The 16,846-nt window shown below is 42.6% G+C and overlaps 1 protein-coding gene and 2 pseudogenes across 1 annotated transcript in view; 2 read left to right on the forward strand and 1 right to left on the reverse strand.

The window, feature by feature from the left end:
• Positions 1 to 1,009: 1,009 nt before the first annotated feature.
• On the reverse strand, positions 1,010 to 2,127 carry LOC101827465 (annotated as a pseudogene).
• A 3,414-nt stretch (positions 2,128 to 5,541) lies between these two features.
• Positions 5,542 to 16,846, forward strand: part of LOC101826938 (zinc finger protein 208) — a 53,733-nt gene continuing 42,428 nt past the window's right edge. The window contains 1 exon segment of the mRNA XM_040757906.1: positions 5,542 to 5,676. Coding sequence (XP_040613840.1) covers positions 5,557 to 5,676 — 120 coding nt within the window. The 5' untranslated portion in view covers positions 5,542 to 5,556.
• Positions 5,604 to 15,280, forward strand: LOC101827205 (annotated as a pseudogene).

The following is a 16,846-nucleotide window of genomic DNA, read 5'->3' on the forward strand; positions in this document are numbered from 1 at the left end:
AATGCATGGTACAGAGCAGTGTTAATGATTTATTTTTTTTTCTCCTAGCGATGTGTCTCCTCTTTTTCCTCAAGAAACAGATTCCTGGGGTCTTCAGGACAACATTTAATGGGATGCTTCTTCACCCATCCCTCCCACTGAGCATGAGCACGCTGACGCCTAACCCCCCTCTGCCCATGTCATCCCATGCCTTCAGGAAGTAGCCAGACTTCAACCAGACCCACCCATGAGAAAGCCCCCCAAGCAAAGGCTCCTACCCAAGCTCCTCAAGACCACACCTATAAGGTATTGAAGACCGGGCCCAGAGACTTGCCTCGTAGTTTCCCCTCTTTCCCTGAGACCACCTAGTAATGCTTTGCTTGGATTAAAACCTGGAATTTAATTTGGTCTGACTGGGGCTTATTGCATTGGCAGAGTTACCCACTACCAGGGAATATTTTACTTATCAGTTATTGGCTTCCGACAGCTAGGAAGGTTGAATGCAGTTCCTGGTCACACACCTTCAACTGGGCAATGAGCTTTAGGCCTGGCCCTCACAAACTGAGAAGCAGTCAGAGTCAGCCTATAGAGCTCCTGAGAGGACCCAGCTGTATCTTAGCAAGTTTACTCACATGGTAAACAAAAGACTAGAGATATGCAGTTAAAGAGGTCCAGAAGGAAAACCCTCTAAACAGAATCCAGTGTGTTTACCATGTGTGCAAGCTTAAGAAAAGAAACAAATGGCTATTAAAAGTAATGGACAGAAAGAAATGTTTAAAAATAATAAAGTCTTTAAAGCAATAAGTGAAATGATAAAAAATAACAAGCCCCATAGAGAAGGAAAATACACAGAGAGTCTTGATTCTCTGTGTTAGTGTTGATTCTGAGTTTTTTTGAATGCTGATGAGCAAAACACAGTTGCTGACAGACATGGTTTTGAAAGAGGGACAGCATGGACAGCTACAGGTCTCTGTTGTTGGGCAGGTCATACTTACTGACCTGAGGGGCATCTGACACTGTGCTCAGAAGTCTATGGGAATGGCCACCAGCTGGCACCTGACTGAAACTCCTTCATGATGGTCTGGTTCTCCTTCTGTGGCTTGTCCAGGCATGGACAGCTCAGTGCAATTGCTTCTCTCATTTTCTCTGTCAACAGCCACCATTCCTCTTGGTACTGCAGATGACAGTCAGGTCAGCCTGTCATGGAGACCACACAGTATCAAACTTCTGTTCCTCCCTTTCCATTGCCACAGGAAACGTTTGATGCCTTACAGAGTCGGTTCATCACACGTCACTAAGATGTGATGGGGTCAGTCATGAACTTGTTCCTCATCTCCAGGACCTCCTGAGCCAATGTGGCACTGTGGAGAATGGCCTGTGTGGCTGGTGGCAGGTACACGTACACATCATAGATTTGCTTCTTGAAATGTTTGCTCAACATTTCATCAGCTTCGTCTGAAACCGACATCTTGATGGTCCATGTGCTTAAACTCCTACAGTTAATCAATGGAAGACATATATCCCAGTGTGTCTGCACAACTTGCTGCCTATAGTCCAGCTACTGGAGGTCTTCCCAGAATTGGTGTCCATAATGTAGGCATGGCAATGCACATTCGTGTAATCCCCCAGGACAAGAAGACCCTTTTGAATCTCTACAGCTAACTCTCTTGTTGGAGCGAAGATCATAGCTTGTGTTCCTCAAGCCTGGATATCTGAGCACTGGAGGACTGGAAGACTGAAGGTGGCTGCCTTGCCTGTGCCAGACTGAGACTGTGCAGTGACACCTCTCGCTTTAATTAGCTTCTTGATAGCATATTGCTGGATTGCTGAAGGTTTCTCAAAACCATAGGCAGAGGTGCGAACAGATGATTCTGCCTCATTCCCCTGGTGTGGAAAGTGGGGTCACACCCACCTCCTCATTGGTCTCAAATTCCACATTGGTCATGTCCTCCTCTTTGAGCACCTGCTTCTGTATAGAATCCAACACCTCCATTATGGCTGTGGCTGTCATGATCCTGATTAAACTCATGTAGTGTCTATTTATCAAGGTTTTGTTTGTATGTACAGGGGCATTTTCTCCTTTCCCTATGGAATGTGTATCCTTTCCCCATTCTCCTACCTCTGCATCATTGCACAGTGCCATTTGGTTTCGGATGAGGCTGAAGAATAGTTGACACAGGAGCAGATCTATGAGAAGTGCACCAGCAAAGAGTCTATTTCACTAGATTTTTGCATCAATGAGGAAAGGATATATCTTTTTACATGGCAACTGGCAGGTGCTTAATCAAGTGTTTTGTATATAAATTTAGATAGTGACAAAGCAATATTACCTTGAAACATCATTTTCCCCTAAAGGTAAGACCTGAGGTTTAAATGTTCTTTTCATCAGTTTCAATGTGCATCCTTGGATTTCCTGGAACTCAGTTATAGATCAGGATGACTTCTACATTGGTGACCCAGCTCCATCTGCCTCCTGAGTACTGGAATTAAAGATGTGTACCACCATGCCAAGCTTAAAATTTTTAATTATGTATTTTTCTATAGTTTTACCAGTTGTGTGTATATGTGTCTGTATGTGTGTGTATCTGTGTCTTTGTGCCCATGTATTGTACATGGGCCTGAGGATGTCAAAAGAGGGAGTCAGATCCTCTAGATTGCTGCTCTGTGTGCTTGTAAGCCACCATATGCACTCTGGAAAACCAACTCACATCCCCTGTAAGAACATTAAATTATCTTAATTACTGAACCATGTTTTTAGCCCATAAGAGTAGATTTTAAAGTGATTTGGCCAAACATCACCTCTAATGCATCAATGAGAGGAAATTGAATGGTAGAGGAATTATAAAGAAAATAATGTTATAAATAAGTTAAAATTATCAACATGGTCTCAGCAAACATATTTGGCCTAAGAATCCAGCTCTGGTAGACTTTTCTGTAACTATTCCTGGGTCTCTAACATCCTACCTGCCGGGTATTCAGTGTTGCATGGGTAGGTGGAAGGATAGGTCACTCCAATATGAATCTTTAGGCCTTTGTGGCAGCGGGAAGGTTCAGCATCTGAAGGATTAATCCTTGAACATCCATTCAAAGTCATACTTAATGATTGCTACACAAAGTTGTAGACTGGGTAAACAAGTTCCTTGTACTAAAGTCCTTAATCTAATCTGCATGTCTCCTGAAGGACAGCATCAGACCACTGCTACTTAAGTCCATATTGTGATCACAGCCCTGCTACGTAGGTCTGTATAGTGTACCGTTTGCAGTACCCAATAATCCAAGAGCTTCAGGTGGGCCACAGGCATCCTGTGATCAAAGTCATGAAAAGGCAGTAAAGGGCTCTCAGAAAGACAATACTTTGAATCACAGAAAACAATCACTGTTTTCCACAGTAGGTTCTTCAAGGCCAAACAACTATTCTATTTTATTGTTTACCTTAGATACAGAAAAGCAACTATATTATGATGTTAATCCTAGATAGAGTGACTGTTAGATTCCTACAATTCTGCTAAGTGGGCTTTCTCAGACTGCATTTTCGATTTGTATTTGCCTAATGGTAGTTCTGCCAATTTCCTCTTAAATTAAACAGACAAATTCCACTAGGAAGAAATGGAGATGACAGAAGAGTTGTGAACAAATGCTGTGCATCTAAGATCACCACTCCTCACATAACTTAGCAGCTTCCCAGTCATGTTTCCATGTAACAGACACAAACACACATGTGCACACACTCCCATGCACAAACACACATGTGCACACACTCCCAAACACACATTAGAAGCCTAGACATGCTCAGCAATGCTAAGTCTTAAGGTGGCTGACAAGGCTCTTCCCTGCAGCGCTAAGGTGGAGGACAGAGCAGTCATGACCTCATTCTAAACAGACCTATCAATCAAATGTCCAGGTGGATACACTACCTGTTGCCTCTAGTTTGTTTAAGTAGAGGAAGCTGTTCTGAGTCACTGGGTAAAATACACTGCCTGGAATAAAGAATTGAATATGAACTTCCCACAGTCTTCAGTCAGAAGCAGTTCATTATGAATCAGTAACCATGACGGAAACATGAAATCTTCCTTTTGATGGGCGTGGTGTCTTTGTCTCAGAATGAACTGCAAGAAATTAACATTCCTAAGAAGAGATGGGTCCAGTGTAGCTGCTTCAGTAACTGAACTCAGTCAGTGGACCTAAGAATACATTTCTGACACCTTTGTATTCAATCAGGAATCATCTCTGTGTTCTCCGTAGCAGAAATGAGAGAAGTTAAAGGCAGATGCTGTTGATGCCCAAGATAGGGTCAAATATGAACAGTGTCAGAGTCAGAGCAGAGGGGAAATTCAATAAGGAATGTCAAATGTAAGGCAGAGGGGAACCTTGGACCAGGAGTCAGTGCACACTCCAGTGTGATCCCAGGAGTCAGAGCACACTCCAGTGTGATCCCAGGAGTCAGAGCACACTCCAGTGTGATCCCAGGAGTCAGTGCACACTCCAGTGTGATCCCAGGAGTCAGAGCACACTCCAGTGTGATCCCAGGAGTCAGAGCACACTCCAGTGTGATCCCGGGAGTCACTGCACACTCCAGTGTGGTCCCAGGAGCTGGGCCCTCCTCTGGAGGAGGTGCAGAGGAGGAGAGCTGTGCTCAGAGAACACCTGGTGTTGACTGCTTGCCTGAGTCGTGAAAAGTCTGTGAGAAGTGTGTGAGGGGGTTGTGGTAGAGCAGACACTGAATTTATATTTATTACACAGATTAATAGGAGAAAGTGTGGTTAAGGCATTGACAGATGGAAACATCTGAGATTGATCTGGAATTTCATTATAAGTATACATCAGGGATCTATTGTTTCTACTTTGATCAATGATTTTAAACATCTCTGTGGCCCTGACCCATATCCTTCACTGTATGGACTCCCAAGTTCATGTGACTCCTATTCCAGCTGTGGAGTCTGATCCATGCATGGCCCACACGGTGTCAGCACAGGACAATGATTTTTTTTTGACAAGGATAATTTTCATTATTGGGAATTAAACCAAGGTTGCTGCATTATAACCAGGTGCTTTACCCTGAGCTGGCCCACTGTGCATCCTCTACACATTGTGTTTAGATAGAACACATCTATAAATTGTCTTTGATAGCCTTGTCTTCTGGTTCTTCTGTCTTAAGTGCCTGAGATCCTGGATGACAGGCAGGGTCACCAAGGGCGGCTTCAAAAAGCATCTTGAAGACATGATGCCCAGTCCTACATTAGCTTCCTGCTTCCTTATTTTAAGTAAAACAGATGAACCTGATTTTCCATGCGGTAGTTAAGATCTCCTAATAAGGAGACCTCAGCTTCAAAATCAGAAACTTTCAGCGGAAATACCTAGGAAACGTGGTAAACATTACTGTGAAAGGCTCGGCTCACAGGCTAACATCGGGTGCTAAGATCCTAGGACTGAAACAGTCCGAATCCCCCGTGTCTGTCCCTGTGATCGAGTCTGTTTCCTTCCAACCTCACCTGTGCACAGGCACTGAACAAATTACCATCTTAGGATCCCTGGAAGTCCTTCGCGCTGACTTGTGGGAAATGTAGTCCCAAAAATACGATGACGTCACAAGAAGGGGCTGTGGATACCGAACTTCCGTATTCAGTCTTCAAACTTCGCTTCTCCCTAAAGTTAGGCGCCTGTGCTGCTCAGCGCTGGGCTTGGATCTCTGACATGGAGGTTGGTGCAGGGTGCAGCGCCGTCCTGCAGATCTGAGGGAGTGTGCAAGGTGTCGGGTCCGGCGTGGAGGGAGCTGACTTGGGCTGGTTGGGAGGCAGGAGAAGCTGACCTTGGGGTGTGGCTGTGCTGACCTAGGCTGGACCACTGCACCTGGGTGCAGGTTTGACGGGAGAGTGGGACGTGCCAAAGCCATGTGCTGTGGTTGTCTTTTCTCTTAGGACGCCCTGCTGCCCGAGTGACCTAGGAGCTGAAGGGAGCTCACTTTCCTGCTTGGCTGGGGAAGCATCTCTCCCTAGCTGACCCTGGCTTACATGGCTGTAGTCAGATTTCTCAGGACTTCTAGACCATGTGGACAACTCATCCTTCCTATAAGTTATGGCCGGCCTGTTACTCCTGGGTTAAGCTCACAGTGGTTCCTAATGTTGCTAGTTTCCAGAGACCAAGTCCTGTGGACGCTACTGTTGTGTGCGATGTTAGTTCCTTTTCCCTTGGGATGATTTGGATGCCTCCGGTTGAATAGGAATCCTTGATGTGCACTGCTGTGTGTAACCATCACATTAACATCCCTGTATAGTCACATAATCTTGTAATAGGTAGTACCCGGTCACTGGACAAGCCACATAATTACAGATTTTACCCTGCAGAGTGGAAGAGTAGACAATAATACCGCATAGATTCCATTTGAGACTGGTGACGTCAGAATTTTGGACTCCTTTCCAGATGCGAGAGAGGACTTGGTATGATGACAGCAATGTACACCATGATTGCCAGGAGGGGACTTGAATGTCTCTGAAAGGGAGGGGAAAGCCAGTCCTGCAATTCTGGCAAGTTCTGTGCCTTGTCCTCTCATCACATGCTTTCCTTCAGTCTCTTTCCTTTATTGACAGTGTCTGTGCTCCCTTAAAAAAAATGTAGCTTTGAAAAGCTGTGGCCCACTCAGGGCCCTTTGATTTGCATATAGAACTTTCCTCCTCCTGTGACAATTGTAGCTCTAGTCTTAAAGGGAAAAGGGCATAGTTTAGTCTGGAGCCATTTGAATCACCATGCCCTAGAATCAAAGGTTAGGTTATCCCAAATAGCATGCGCCAATGTAGAAACAGTTTCTTTTACAGAACAAAGAATGTTATTAATCAAGGCAACTTTAAAGTACATTGGTGGGTAGCCCAGATAGGCATGTGATGTGAGATGGGGGACCTATTCTGTCTGCTTAAGATACTATCCGGTGACATTCTTGGCTTTTAGGTTGATGGAAGCTCATGTTCTGCCACATCAGTGGATTATAAAAGTTCCTTTCATGTATTGTCACAAGTTGTTTGGTCCACTACAGAGTCATGAAAGGAATGACTGTTTCTGAAGGGTAAAAGTAGCCCAAGGTAGGGTAAGTTCTGAACCTGCAAAATTCCAGTCTCCACAGTTCTGAACTTCACATGGTCCATCAGTCTCTGCAGACACAGACTCCTTCCAAGAGTTTTTCACCCACAGCCAGACACAACTTCTTATCAATAATTTCTTCCATAGCCATTTCCCCTATCTCATGTGCTCTTGCATATATTGCCCAAGTTATATCAAAGCAAGTGTTGGTCAGCTGGAGACTGGCTCATGACACTGAAGACTACTCTTAAGAAACACGGGCTTCAAACCACCTTGTCCCACCAACTGGAATTTCCAGCGAGTTTCCATCCATATATAAAATAGTAGGCACTTCCTATTTAGTGTTGCTAATCTGTAAGGAAAAGAGTGACATTCTGTAAAGTGGGAAAAGCACATTGCCTTCTACATCAAAACAGCTCCCTTACAAGGAAGAGGTGATACAGCACCAGACGCAAGTATAATCTACAAGCCCCAAGTAGTTTCATACGTTTTGAAGGAAGCCTCTTCTATGGCACATCCATGTCATCTCTGCATTTGGAAGAACAGTCAGGAAACCCAGACTTCAGAGTCATCCTCTGCCTCATAGCACATTGTCTCCTTTTGAGTTACCACATTTCAGTCATTGAGTCCATGGACACTTTTCCAAGGCAATGACATGTTTTGAGTCCAAGAGTATGTCTCAATTTGTCAGGCAGACACTATCAAAAACTCTATTCAGTTGTTTTGTTTGTGGTAGGTTGACAACAAAAGAAACAAAACCAAGAAACGAATAGTCCTGAGCCCGCAGGTTCGAATCATTTTCAGGTTTTGAGTTAAATTTTTTCTGTCACTGAGTCCAAGGACACGTTTCCACTTCCATGGTTAAGTCCCTCCATAATTAGTGTGCCAGTGTTCTTCCCAGTTTCCTTCATTCTCTCTGTGGGTACACTACTTCATTTCTGCAGGGGTGTTCTAGCCTTCATGGCTAGCAAAACAACTAGACAGGGGGAACAGGAAGGCAGTTCTGTCACATGAAATTCAGGTGTTGGTTCAAATGCTAGGAGTGTGATTCCCTAAGGCAGGATTTTAGGCACATTTACGCACAAGCACAATTAGATGAAAATTCTTCTGGTAATAATTAACTCAATCCCATATGCACAACCAAGCATACATACATCGCTTTGAGGAACAAAGCAAGCTAAATACAGTATATATGTGACTACGAAAATGCTCTTTGTAAAGCCTAAGCAGATAAGTTCTATAGATTGAATAAGAAAAACTTACAAACTAATTTATAAGGGTCTGAAGGGGACTCTGTGACAGAATTGGCTCTAGCCACATAGATAAAGCAAAGGTCAGAAGGCTAGAAATCCGCTGTAAGCTTCTGGACAGAAAACGGGTTTTGCATGCCTTCCCTTGAAGGAAGAATCCTGTATGCTTTGAATTGCAGGTTCCTCAAGTGCATATATGCATAGAAAGACTTCTGTGCTGAATACATATCCCCACAAAGGTCTTCTTTACCTTCCTAGTTTCTGCAGTTGCTCCAGGATGTATAGAAACATCTGAAGATTTAGAGCTAGGAGGCTCAGATGACAAGGGACATACAATGTTTGTCATCATGGATCTTGGCTACCTCACTCAATATGATGTTTTGTTGTTCCATCTATTGACCTGTGACTCTTCTTTATATCTGCAGAGTATTCCATAATGTACATTTACCACATTTTCATTATCCATTAGTCAGTTGAAGGATGTTTGTGTCATTTCCATTTCCTGGCTCTTATGAATAGAACAGTGATGAACATGGCTAAGCAACTATCTATGGATTGAATGCCAAGGTCTTTTAAACTGTTACAAAGAGTGGTATGTATAGTTGGGACAAATAGATTAATTTTTAGTTTTTGGGAATTCTCTATAGACTGATGTTTCCTGTCCTGACCGGCCACTCCCCATCCTGGTAACTGCTTCCTAATTACCACAAAGAGGCTTAATATTATTTGTAGATGCTCAGCCAATAGCTCAGGCTTATTACTAACAAGCTTTTACATTGAAATTAACCCATGTAATATCATGATACTATATCAGACTTATTTTAGGGATATAGCTTGCCTATGTTAGCTCTCTTCTCATTCTTGATGATTTTTAGAGTTGTATGCAGAAGCAGATGATGCTTCATGGTATTTATGTAATTACTGACAGTTTTAATAAATGCAACATGTGGTATTCGTTCGTTATTCTTCATTTCAGGATATGCTGTCATTCTGGGATGTGGCCATTTATTTCTCTGCAGAGGAGTGGGAATGCCTGGGCCCTGCTCAGTGGAATCTGTACAGGGAGGTGATATTGGAGAATTACAACAATCTGGTGTTCCTGGGTGAGGAGCTCTTCCATGATAAATCCTTAATAATTGTCGGCATGAAGCTTGCTACCTTTGTGAATATCTGTGTACTTACAACAGTGAGTGGTAATGTTGGAAATTAAGTGGCATGAGCAGGGTGTATACACATTAAAGAGAATTTCACACTCTTCAGTTTTAATATTTTTCCTTGTAACTGAGGGACATGAAGCTCAAGATCTTCAAATCCTAAATTCCCCCAAAGCATTCTGATGTGCTTGCCATGTAACATGAAGAGCTAGTCCTCTGCTGTTCACAGGACTGTACACAGTCCTGGAGAGGACATGTTATTCCCAGGAGAACACACTTACATTGTTGTTCCTTTTTCACAAAACAGGTCTTGCTTCATCAAAGCCATATCTGGTGACGTTTCTGGAGCAAACAGCTCCAGACATGAAGAGACAAGCAGCTGGCACCATGCAGCCAGGTGTGTAGGAATTAGGGGGTCAGAGGACAGAGTGGGAGGTCAACAGCCCAACAGAAATCCGGGCTTTTTCCTGAGCAGGGAGACACAACATTTTGGTGGAAATTATTGTTTAGGGATCTCTGTTTCTGTCCTTTGCTTTCAAAGGACATCTTCCAGATGTTTATGACACTTTCTTTGAGTCTCTATGCTTTGTTCTCCTCCTCCCATGAGGTCAGCTTGTGTCTATTGTGACTCCAAAACTCCGTCATTTCTACGTGAACTTGACTAACTTTTCATAATATGACTGTCTTGCGTATTTGTTTTCCTCATAAAATATGTACAAAATCTACCTGCCTTAAATCTTTGAAATGTATTATTTAATATTGTAAAGGCAGTCTTCTGGTTATGCATCCTTTCATACATTACAAAACTAAAAGCTCTGTATTAGGATTATGTATAAATTATGTATACATGTGTTTTCCACATTTAACTACTTGTATACTTTATATGAATATACATATATATATGATTAAGGACTGATTTCAATTAGCATAATGCTCTTAAGGGTCTTATTAACTCTTTTTGTTATATCTTCATTCCCATGTTTGACTTTGATTAATATTTTTTTGTTTGTATGTTCTATGTTGCCATGGTCATCTTATTTCAAAATAAGGTTACATGATTTCTAGCTGTTTTGTTTTTTAACTATGCTCCATTGAATGCAACTATAGAAATTTGAATAGAGCCTATCATTTAAAAAAGGAAATGCATGTATAATAATGAGTAAATGTTTCTGTTTTTAAAAATGAGCACTGTAACAAAGAGTTTTACTCATCTTTCATTCATTTCTTACCAGGAAAAGAACAATATATAGGCAAAGAACTTGATAAAACCCTTCATTGGGACTCGCCACATACTAACCAGCAGACAACATATTTAAGAATGAAGCCCTATAAGTGTGAAGAATGCGGCAAGTCTTTCTGTTTCCCATCATTACTTTCTGTACACAAGAGAACTCATACAGGAGAGAAACCCTTCAAGTGTGACATGTGTGGCAAGGCCTTCCATTCCGCATCATTATTTTCTGTACACAAGAGAATTCATACAGGGGAGAAACGTTACAGGTGTGAATTATGTGGCAGGGCCTTCCACTGTCCATCATTACTTTCCGTACACAAGAACATTCATACAGGTGAGAAACCCTATAAGTGTGATATATGTGGCAAGGCCTTCCATTGTCCATCAGTACTTTCTAGACACAAGAGAATTCATACAGGGGGAAAACCCTACAAATGTGAAGTATGTGACAAGGCCTTCCATTGTCCATCGGTACTTTCTGACCACAAGAACATTCATACAGGACAGAAACCCTACAAATGTGATGTATGTGGCAAGGCTTTCCATGCACCACCATTACTGTCTGCGCACAAGAGAATTCACACAGGAGAAAAACCTTACAAGTGTGAAGTATGTGGGAAGGCCTTCCATACCCCATCATTACGTTCTGTACATAAGAGAATTCATACAGGGAAGAAACCCTACAAGTGTGAAGTATGTAGTGAGGTCTTTAGCACCTCCTGGCAAATTTCCAGTCACTTGGTAATCCATTCTGGAGAGAAACCGTACAAATGTGAAGAGTGTGGAAAAGCCTTCTCTACAAAGTCATACCTAACAAAGCACAAATTACTTCACAATATGGAGAAATTGTATAGATGTGAAGAATGTGGCAAACAGCTCAACAGTTCTAGAAGCCTTCAAGAGCATCAAAGAATCCATTCTGGAGAGAAACCCTTCAAGTGTAAGGAATGTGGCAAAGACTTCAGAACTTACACAGCACGTTCTAGACACCGGACAGTTCATATTGGAGAGAAATGTTACAAGTGCGGAGAATGTGGAAAATCCTTTTACCAGTCCTCTGGCCTTAAGCAACACCAAAGAAACCATCTGTGAGAGAAAGCACACTGGTGTGAATAATGTGTCAAGGACGTTTGGAACACCTGAAATCCATACTGGAGAGAAATGTCGGAAGTGTGAAAAATGTTGCCAACTCTTTAATAAGCTTTCGAATACATCTCAACACAAGGTAGCTCAAACTGGAGGGGAATACTACAAATTTTAAGGTGTTCATAAAATGTTTTGCACTTCTTCAGGCTATAAAAGGTATCAAAATTTTCATTCTTAATAGAAGCCCTAATGGTAAGGAATGTGGTAAAGCTTCAGAATAATCCAGGCCATAACCAGCACAAAAGAATACAGAGTGGAGGACAGCCATACACATGTAAAGAATGTGGTGAGTGTTCCAGAAATGAATGCGTTCTGTCCTGCATAGAATTTATCCTGAAGAGAAGTATTGAAATTGTGAAGGGTGTGACAATGCCTTTGAAGTCTCCTGATAAACAAAAAGGAAGTTCTCATACTTAGCAGTACTCCTACAATTGTGAAGAGTCATCATTCAGCCCTTGCTGTACAAGGTTCTCTGCACACACGTAGAGTGTGCGCTGGTGTTTAGCTGTTCTTCAGCCTGTTTCCACATCATAGAGTGCATTTTGGGGTAGTGCATTACATATGTTGAGATTGGGGCAAGGCCTTTATCTGACTTTCATATAAAAAGTGTCTTCTGAGACTTTATACTAGTAAGAAACTCTACGCACTTGGCAGTGTTGGTGCATACCTTTAATCCCAGCACTCTGGAGGCAGAGGCAGGCAGATCCCTGTGAATTCTAGACCAATCTGGTCTACACAGCTAGTTCTAGAAGAGGCACCAAAGCTACACAGAGAAATAATGTCTTAAAAAAACCAAAAGAGAAAAATAAGGAAAAGGGAGAGAAAAGGAGAGAGAGATAGACAGAGAGATAGAGAAAGACAGAGAGACAGACAGAGAGAGAGAGACTTCAATACATCACTAATCATCAACAACACAAAAGTCTTGACACAAATAATTTGTAAACACCTTATGTAATATTTTTAGTCTTCATCACCAAATAATCTTCACAGATGAGATGCTTTACAAATGACCAACATCCTATTTCCTTCTGCTCTCAACTTCACAGGCAAGCAATATGTGATGGAGTCTCAATTGAGTGAATTGACCTTTGTTCATGTCTGGGGGTCATTTTTATGAATTCTAATTGACATAAGAGTATCTAGACTACTGGGTGATGGTAGTGCACCTTGCATGTGCCAATCTTGGTGATTTGGTCTTGGGTGTGTAAGAAGGAGACAAAGTAGCAATCCTCCCTGGTTTCTACTTCACCTGTTGCCTCTATGTTTCAGGTGTGTTCTCCTGCCCTGGCTTCCATAGATGATGACATGCATCCAGTGAACTGAAACAACTCCTTTCCTCCCCTATGTAGATTATGGTCATGGTGTTAATCACACCAACAGAAAGAAAACTAAGTAAACAATATGGGAAAGCTTTCTACTCTTCGTTATACATTAGATATCATCAGAGCCTCCACGCTTGAGAAGATCTCACGCGGCTTTGAGTTCCCATCAACCTTAACTCTGCACTAAAGTATTCATAGGTACAAAATCCCCTACTGTTACAAAGAAAAGTACAGAGTTTATTGTTTTTTTTAATCAGGATTTGAACACCACAAACAAAGGTTAAAATGCAGAGGAATCCTGTTAAAAGAAATGAAACTAAAATCTAAATTCATGAATCATGAGAAATTAGTATTTAAGAAAATTTACAAAGTCCAATGATAGGTTATTTGACACAACTTCATATCAGGAAATTTGTTTTGGGTAGAAACCCTATAAATAAAAATGTGGGAAGCTTTTGATTTAAACTCCATTTTGACTAACCATGTGTGAATTCATATTGTGGAGAAACCTCCAACATAGGACTCTGGCAGTAACTTTGTACAACATATAAGCCTCATGAGAACAAATTGCTTACAGTAGAAAACATTGTGTGAAGGCAAAGAGTAGCAATGTTCTTCATCCTCCCTTATAGACTAATGACTAGAGGGCAATTATTTTAAGAGATCAATCCTGCTAATAATGAATGTTGGAAAATGTGAGGTGTTGCTTGGGATTAAAGTGACATTGACATTTCATATGCTAAAAAGTGTAATTACTGCCAGAAACATGCAGATCAAGACTGGGGACCTCAATTTAAGTTTTGAAATAGTCTTGTAAACTTTAATACGGCTAGCCTTTCTGAGATTCAATCACATGACTTATGGAAAGCCCACAGGGTGGTGTTTTCTTTTGTTTTGTTTTTGTTTTGGGGGCTTTTTTTAGTTGTTATAACTTGTTTGTTTTTGTTTCTTTGTGTTATAGCCTGAATGTCCTATAACTCTCTTTGTAGACCAGGCTGTCTTTGAACTCCCAGAGAACCACCTGCCTCTGCCTGTGCCTCCAAAGTGCTGGGATTAAAGGTGTGCACCATGTCTGCCGGTTGCTTTTCTTCTAAATAGTGTAAAACCAAATTATTACATTGTGCAGGACATTGGAAATGCCAAGATAATAAAGGATGTAAGTACAGGACCGGCTAAGGAAAACTACACTCCATGAATGGAGCATGCTGAAGGGAGAGACTATGCTACTTTCAGGCAAAGCTGGAAGGGTGGGCACATAAGTCCTTTGACATCAACGCCAGTCCAGCAGTTTCAGAGAGCTGTCAGGTCGTGTGTTTGCCCTTCTGAATTTTGCGATGATCTTGCTGTGATGTATTTCATCCATTTTAGAATCAGAATGTTTGCTCTGTCATTGTGTGGTGAAAGTAGTCACTTCTTATCTTTTAGGAATTCACAGTTAAGAAACTGCCTTGAGTCTTAAATTAGACACAGACTGGGATATTTTAAACTCCTGAAATTGTTAAGTGCTTTGTGGACTTTTCAAATTGGATTCTACACTATGAATCAGATGATGTAATACTTGGGAGAAGGGAAGGAATATTATTATTTAAAGTTAGGTAACTGGAGTAATCATGATGTCTTTGAAAAGAAATGGAATGGCCAACAATACATACAGCCATATTTGTATTCATAACAGAAAGGGAATTATCTTTGAAGATTGTCCTCTGACCTCCAAGCTTGTGTCCCAACACATACATACATATGTACACACACACACACACACAATAAACCTAGATTGGGGTTTCAAAGTGCATTTTTGTTTCATGTAGACAAGGGATGGAGAGATAATGCCTAAGCTTCAATTATTAACGTGATGGGATGTGTCATGTGAGAAGCAAGTCTGGTCATTCCTTTGCAGGGTTATCTTCATTAGTTCACATCAGAAGACCTGTTGACTCTGGTTGGAAGCAGCTGTTGACTGAGCCCCTGCATGGTATAAGAAGGAGAAAACACCCTGAGACTAAGCAGTCTCAGAAACAGTTCCTTGTGAATCAGTAACCATCATGGAATCATGAAATCTTCCTGGTGATGTGCTTTGTATCGTTGTCTAATACATGAACTGCACAGGAATAAACTGTCCTCCATGGGTCCAATGTAGCTTCTTCAATAACTGAGCTCAGTCAATGGTCCTAAGAGCACATTTCTGACACCTTTGTATTCAAGCAGGAATCATCTCTGTGTTCTCCTTATCACAAATGAAGGAATTTCAAGGCAGATACCATTGATGTCCAAGATAGTGTCAAATATGAACAGTGTCAGGATCAGAGGAGAGTGGGAAATTTAATAAGCAATATCGAACATAACACAGAGGGAAACCCTAGCCTACAATGCACTATGGACCAGGAATCAGTGCACACTCCAGTGTGATCCCAGGAGTCAGTGCACACTCCAGTGTGATCCCGGGAGTCAGTGCACACTCCAGTGTGATCCAAGGAGTCAGAGCACACTCCAGTGTGATCCCAGGAGTCAGTGCACACTCCAGTGTGATCCCAGGAGTCAGTGCACACTCGTGTGATCCCAGGAGTCATCAGTGCACACTCCAGTGTGATCCCAGGAGTCAGAGAACACTCCAGTGCGATCCCGGGAGTCAGTGCACACTCGTGTGATCCCAGGAGTCATCAGTGCACACTCCAGTGTGATCCCAGGAGTCAGTGTACACTTCAGTGTGATCCAAGGAGTCAGAGCACACTCCAGTGTGATCCCAGGAGTCAGTACACACTCCAGTGTGATCCCGGGAGTCAGTGCACACTCCAGTGTGATCCCGGGAGTCAGTGCACACTCCAGTGTGATCCAAGGAGTCAGAGCACACTCCAGTGTGATCCCAGGAGTCAGTGCACACTCCAGTGTGATCCCAGGAGTCAGAGAACACTCCAGTGCGATCCCAGGAGTCATCAGTGCACACTCCAGTGTGATCCCAGGAGTCAGAGAACACTCCAGTGCGATCCCGGGAGTCAGTGCACACTCGTGTGATCCCAGGAGTCATCAGTGCACACTCCAGTGTGATCCCAGGAGTCAGTGTACACTTCAGTGTGATCCAAGGAGTCAGAGCACACTCCAGTGTGATCCCAGGAGTCAGTACACACTCCAGTGTGATCCTGGGAGTCAGAGCACACTCCAGTGTGATCCCAGGAGTCAGTGCACACTCCAGTGTGATCCCGGGAGTCAGTGCAAGCTCCAGTGTGATCCCGGGAGTCAGAGCACACTCCAGTGTGATCCCGGGAGTCAGAGCACACTCCAGTGTGATCCCGAGAGTCAGTACACACTTCAGTGTGATCCCAGGAGCTGGGCGCTCCTTTGGGGGAGGTGCAGAGGAGGAGAGCTGTGCTCAGAGAACACCTGGTGCTGACTGCTTGCCTGAGTCGTGAAAAGTCAGGGAGAAGTGTGTGAGGTAATTGTAGTAGAGCAGACACTGAATTTATATTTATTACACAGATTAATAGGTAAAAGTGTGGGAAAGGAATTGACAGACAGATGGAAAGATCTGAGATTGATCTGGAATTTCTTTACAAGTAAACACCAGGGATCTGCAGTTTCCACTTTGTTCAATGATTTCAAACATCTCCGTGGCCCTGACCCATGCCCTTCACTTATGTATTTCAGGGTTCATGTGATTCCTATTCCAGCTGTGGAGTCTGATCCATGCATGGCCCACAC

The sequence above is a fragment of the Mesocricetus auratus genome, unplaced genomic scaffold (assembly GCF_017639785.1).
Source record: "Mesocricetus auratus isolate SY011 unplaced genomic scaffold, BCM_Maur_2.0 Super-Scaffold_100015, whole genome shotgun sequence".
NCBI lineage: Eukaryota > Metazoa > Chordata > Mammalia > Rodentia > Cricetidae > Mesocricetus > Mesocricetus auratus.